We start from the raw sequence: 5892 nt of genomic DNA, 5'->3' as shown, positions 1-5892 counted from the left end.
ACATCACAATACCCCATAATGACATAATACCCCATAATGACAAAACAGAAATATCTTATTTACATAAGTATTCAAACCCTTTGCTATGAGACTCGAAAATTGAGCTCATGTGCATCTTGTTTCCATTGATCATCCTTGAGAATTTTCTACAACTTGATTGTAGTCCACCTGCGGTAAATTCAATTGATTGGACATGATTTGGGCACACACCTGTCTATATAAGGTCCCACAGTTGACAGCGCATGTCAGGCCCAAAAACCAAGCCACGAGGTCAAAGGAATTGTCCGTAGAGCTCCGAGACAGGATTCTAGAGGCACAAATCTGGGGACCAAAAAAATGGGGTACCAAAACATGTCTGCAGTATTGAAGGTCCCCAAGAACACAGTAGCCTCCATCATTCTTAAATGGAAGAGGTTTGGAACCACCAAGACTCTTCGAACAGATCAGTCAGGGGAGAAGGGCCTTGTTCAAGGATGTGACCAAGAACCTGCTGGTCACTATGACAGAGCTCCAGAGTTCCTCTGTGGAGATGGGAGAACCTTCCAGAAGGACAACCATCTATATAGCACTCCACCAAGCAGGCCTTTATGATCGAGTGGCCATGGGGAAGCCACTCCTCAGTAAAAGGCACATGACAGCCTGCTTGGTATTTGCCAAAAGGCACGTAAAGGACTGATCTTGAGAAATAACATTCTCTGGCCTGATGAAACCAAAATGTAATTCTTTGGCCTGAATGCCAAGTGTCACGTCTGGAGGAAACCAAGCACCATCCCTACGGTGAAACCAATTGACAAGGGGCAAACATTTAGGGTTCTACATTGTGACATCATTAAAATATTCCTACTACAATGTTAAAACATTCTACATTATTTCATTGATATCATGAAACAACTCCTTCATGAATGTATTTTCTGATGTTTAATCAGAGATCTTTTATCAGAGTATTTCTTATCACATTGATCACAGCTATAAGGTTTCTCTCCTGTGTGTGTTCTCTGGTGTACCGTCAGATCACTAGATGTAGTAAAAATCTTCCCACATTGGTCACAGCTATAAGGTTTCTCTCCTGTGTGTGTTCTCTGGTGTGATATCAGGGTACTTAACTGAGTAAAACTCTTCCCACATTGATTACAACTATGAGGCTTCTCTCCTGTGTGTATTCTCTGGTGTGATACCAGGGTGCTTGACTGAGTAAAACTCTTCCCACAATGATTACAACTATAAGGCTTCTCTCCTGTGTGTGTTCTCTGGTGTCGAATCAGATGGCTTGATGTAGTAAAACTCTTCCCACATTGATTACAGCTATAATATTTCTCTCCTGTGTGTTTTCTCTGATGTGATAACAGGTTGCTTGACTGACTAAAACTCTTCCCACATTGAGTACAGCTATAAGGTTTCTCTCCAGTGTGACTTCTCATGTGTACTTTTAGTGAATCTGATCTTAAGTAACTTTTCCCACATTGATTACAGCTATAAGGCTTCTCTCCAGTGTGTGTTCTCTGGTGTATTTTAAGTTCTGATGAAGATTTGCAACCTCTCCTACAGTCAGAGCAGCAATTAGATTTCTTCCCTGTGGGTCTCTGCTGGTGTTTCTTGAGGTGTTCTGATCTGGAGAGACTCTTCTCTGCCCTGTCAGCACCCTGAGGATGTTGAGGCCCCCCAGAGGATCCACGATAGTCACATCTCTCTCCTGTGTGAACAACAAAGTCAGACAGATGGTTAAAGGGCCACAACAGCAGAAATCCACTGTAAAAGGTGATGCCAACAGCATTGCCATGATGTTGTACAAACAATGACATCTGTAATGAATGTTTAAATTATTTGACATTTGTCTTAAGACAGTCAAGTAAGCAACAAAAGTTATATTTGTCTTGTTTTCACATAGTAGTAACATCAATGATTGTAGGCTAGAAATACGTTTTTAAAGTTGTTGAAATCCAAAGCAGTGTGCCAGACGACTTTTGGTCTCCAATATAGGCCCCTTTCTGAAGGTCTATGTTATTGTTATGGGTCCTACAGTGGGTCTATGTTATTGTTATGGGTCCTACAGTAGGTCTATGGCAAGACTTGAAAATTGATTTCTAGATCAACAACCAACTTGACAGAACATGAAGGATTTTACAAAGAATAATGAATATTCACATGAAGATCAGTCGCCTATTGGATGACATCACGACTTCCCATCAAGCCAACTCCTTGAAGGCCTTACTATGACATCACTCACTCCTAGTTTGCAGTTGTCTAAAAAAACAATATTTTGCTCAAAACATTTATTTGTTTCCCTTTTATGTGTTTATACTTTACTGTATTTATATATTACTTTTCAACAGGAAAAGTTTTTTTTTTAAATCACTGGAGGACATCATGAACAATTCCGACAGTACAAAAACATATCTAAGTGTAGAATTAACAACTGCAGAATTTGTATCCCTGTTTTATAAGACAGTACTCACTGTATTTACTGGTGTTAATCAGATCAATGTCCCTCTTTTATAAGATAGTACTCACTATCTGCCAGCAGCATACCACGCTGCATACCACTGCTGGATTGCTTCTGAAGCTAAGCAGGGTTGGCCCTGATCAGTTCCTGGATGGGAGGCCAGATGCTGCAGGAAGTGGTGTTGGAGGGCCAGTAGGAGGCACTCTTTCCTCTGGTCTAAAAAATGAGCCCAATGCCCCAGGGCAGTGATTGGGGACATTGCCCTGTGTAGGGTGCTGTCTTTCAGATGGGATGTTAAATGGGTGTCCTGACTCTCTGAGGTCATTAAAGATCCCATGGCACTTATTGTAAGAGTAGGGGTGTTAACCCCGGTGTCCTGGCTAAATTCCCAATCTGGCCCTCAAACCATCACGGTCACCTAATAATCCCCAGTTCACAATTGGCTCATTCATTACTAATCCCTGGGTCGGTGCTGCAAATGAGAACGGGTTCTCAGTCAATTTACCTGGTAAAATAAAGGATAAATAAAAACTATATTTACTGGTGTTAATCAGATCAATGTCCCTGTTTTACAAGATAGTACTCACTGTATTTACTGGTGTTAATCAGTTCTCCAGTCCTCTCTTCTTCGTCCTCCTCTAATGTGACAGTAATCTCCCCCTCTTCATCCTTTATTCCAAAAACCACTTCATCTTTCACTTCATCCTCCACTCCAAAACCCAAATATTCCTCCTCTTCTTTCACAGTAACATCTTCGTCCTCTTTCACTCTGAATGCGTCTTTCTCTTCTTCTTTCACGGTAACAGCCTCACCCTCTACTTGTTTTTGTATTGTAATAGCCTCCTCTTCCTCCTCCTCTTTCACGTGAGCTTCTTTCTCCGTCCAGCAGACCTCTTCTTCAGCAGGAGAGTAGCTTAGTGAACTCATGGTCGGAGATGTTAGCTAGTTAGCATTAGCGACTAGACTAGTGCTAACTTAACCAGCCAGCAAGTTGACTTACAACTTAAATATTAAATTCAATGGGATAGCTAGTTGTTTCCGCATAAGTATGTTTAAATCAAAGTGGCAAACAAACCAGGAAATTATCTAAAGAACTTGAATGTTCCGACTTCGTTGTCTAGCGAGCTACCGAGGTCACTGCAGGTGGTGAAGAAGCGTTCCGTCCACTAGATTATACGTCACAGTAGAAGCATCGCCTGAAAGACACATATTGCCGTCTGCTGTATGGAGGGAGGAAACGCAGCTGAGGAGGGAAAACTTTTTATTTTCTTCATTGAATATTATAAAGCAGTTATGTTATGTTAACACTCCATACTGCTGCTACATGGTGTAACAATACATCATGTAGATGTATCTAATGAACAGACTAGGTCTATACTGCTCCTACACGGTGTAACAATTCATCGTGTAGATGTACAGTGGGGCAAAAAAGTATTTAGTCAGCCACCAAGTTCTCCCACTTAAAAAGATGAGACCTGTACCTATGGTGTACCTATTTACCTAAGCTAGTTACCTAACTTTCACCATAGGTACACTTTTTTTTACCCCGTTTTCATGGTATCCAATTGTTTTAGTAGCTACTATCTTGTCTCATCGCTACAACTCCCATATGGGCTCGGGAGAGACGAAGGTTGAAAGTCATGCGTCCCAACCAAGCCGCACTGCTTCTTAACACAGTGCGCATCCAACCCGGAAGCCAGTCACACCAATGTGTCGGAGGAAACACTGTGTACCTGGCAACCTTGGTTAGCGCGCTCTGTGCCCGGCCCGCCACAGGAGTCGCTGGTGTGCAATGAAACAAGGACATCCCTACCGGCCAACCCCTCCCGGCCAACGCCAATTGTGCGTCACCCCACAGACCTCCCGGTCACGGCCGGAAACAACAGAGCCTGGGCGCGAACCCAGAGTCTCTGATGGCACAGAGATCACCCTTAACCACTGCGCCACCCGGGAGGCCTGGTACACTTCAACAGTGACAGACAAAATGAGAAAAAAAAATCCATAAAATCACATTGTAGGATTTTTTAATGAATTTAATTGCAAATTGTGGTGGAAAATAAGTATTTGGTCACCTACAATCCTACACGGTGTAACAATACCATTCAAAATTGTGGGATCACAAAGAAATGTCCTTGTTTTTGAAAGAAAAAATGTTTTTTGTCCATTAAAATAACATAAAATTGATCCGAAATACAGTATTGGCATTGTTAATGTTGTAAATTACTATTGTAGCTGGATATGGCTGTTTTTTTATGGAATATCTACATAGGCGTACAGAGGCCCATTAACAGCAACCATCACTCCTGTATTCCAATGGCACATTGAGTTAGCTAATCCAAGTTTATCGTTTTAAAAGGCTAATTGATCATTAGAAAACCCTTTTGTAATTATGTGTAATTAATTAGCACCATTTAAAACTCTTGTACTGGTATAACAAAGCTTTTGTAAGCAGTGTTGTTGCATAACAATCAGGCAGTAGAACAACAATAATCATCCCCCTGTTGACCAATCTTCCCTCCCCTTAACATTGGATTTGATTCAGACCCTGCCAGTGTGCCAGGAGGACATTGGGTTTGATTCAGACCCTTCCAGCATGGCCAGAAATCTATTCCAAGGTCAGTAACTTATAACCACAGAACCACTGTCATGTATTGTCATATATTGTCATGTCTTGTCCCTGTGCTTTCTCTTCTATTCGTTTCCCCCTGCTGGTCTTATTAGGTTTCTTTCCCTCTCTCTATCCCTCTCTCTCTCTATCGTTCCGTTCCTGCTCCCAGCTGTTCCTCATTCTCCTAACGACCTCGTTTACTCTTTCACACCTGTCCCCTATTTTGCCCTCTGATTAAGTCTCTATTTCTCTCTCTGTTTCGGCTTCTGTCCTTGTCGGATCCTTGTTTGCTGTGCTGTGTTCCTGTCGTGTTTTTGCCTTCATCAGATGCTGCGTGTGTCTCTGTCAGCTACGGCCTGCGCCTACCCGAAGGGACCTGCAGTCTGTGGCCGCTTATCCTGTTATTCCCCTCTACAAACTAGAGGATTTCTGTTATCCCCGTTTGGACATTTCCTGTTAAGGATTCAGGATTTGTTATTTTCTGTTTGGACTTGAATAAACTCTGTTTCTGTTAAGTCGCTTTTGGGTCCTCACTCACCTGCATAACAGAAGGATCCGACCAAGAATGGACCCAGCGACTACGGATCCTCGCAACTCTGCCGTCGAGATCCAGGGAGCGATGCTCGGCAGACACGAGCAGGAATTGTCTGCTGCTCGGTCTCCGACCTCTCTAGACTGTTTCACAATCTCCGTCTCGATCCACCAGCTACTTCCCGGGCTTCCGAGTCTCCGGAACCCAGAATTAATAACCCACCGTGTTACTCTGGGCAGCCCACTGAATGCCGCTCGTTTCTCACCCAGTGTGATATTGTGTTCTCTCTCCAGCCCAACACATACTCAAGGG

The 5892-nt window shown here is 42.8% G+C and overlaps 1 protein-coding gene across 1 annotated transcript; it reads right to left on the bottom strand.

The window, feature by feature from the left end:
• Positions 1-438: 438 nt before the first annotated feature.
• LOC124015807 (zinc finger protein 239-like) lies at positions 439-3583 on the bottom strand. Its single transcript, XM_046331290.1, has 2 exons — positions 3028-3583; positions 439-1690 (listed from the first exon to the last, which is right to left on the bottom strand). The coding sequence occupies exons 1-2, from the start codon at positions 3365-3367 to the stop codon at positions 897-899; spliced, it is 1134 nt and encodes a 377-aa protein (XP_046187246.1). The 5' UTR covers positions 3368-3583; the 3' UTR covers positions 439-896.
• Between the last annotated feature and the right edge of the window lie 2309 nt (positions 3584-5892).

This window comes from Oncorhynchus gorbuscha, linkage group LG26 (assembly GCF_021184085.1).
Source record: "Oncorhynchus gorbuscha isolate QuinsamMale2020 ecotype Even-year linkage group LG26, OgorEven_v1.0, whole genome shotgun sequence".
In the NCBI taxonomy this organism is placed as follows: domain Eukaryota; kingdom Metazoa; phylum Chordata; class Actinopteri; order Salmoniformes; family Salmonidae; genus Oncorhynchus; species Oncorhynchus gorbuscha.
This window is presented reverse-complemented; position numbering and strand designations above follow the sequence as displayed.

Bases quoted from the DNA above. Each gene is read 5' to 3' on its own strand.
- LOC124015807 (XM_046331290.1), bottom strand. From the start codon at position 3,367: ATGAGTTCACTAAGCTACTCTCCTGCTGAAGAAGAGGTCTGCTGGACG. The intron at 1,691-3,027 runs GTGAGTACTATC...TTGTTCACACAG, and splicing joins GATTAACACCAGTAAATACA to GAGAGAGATGTGACTATCGT.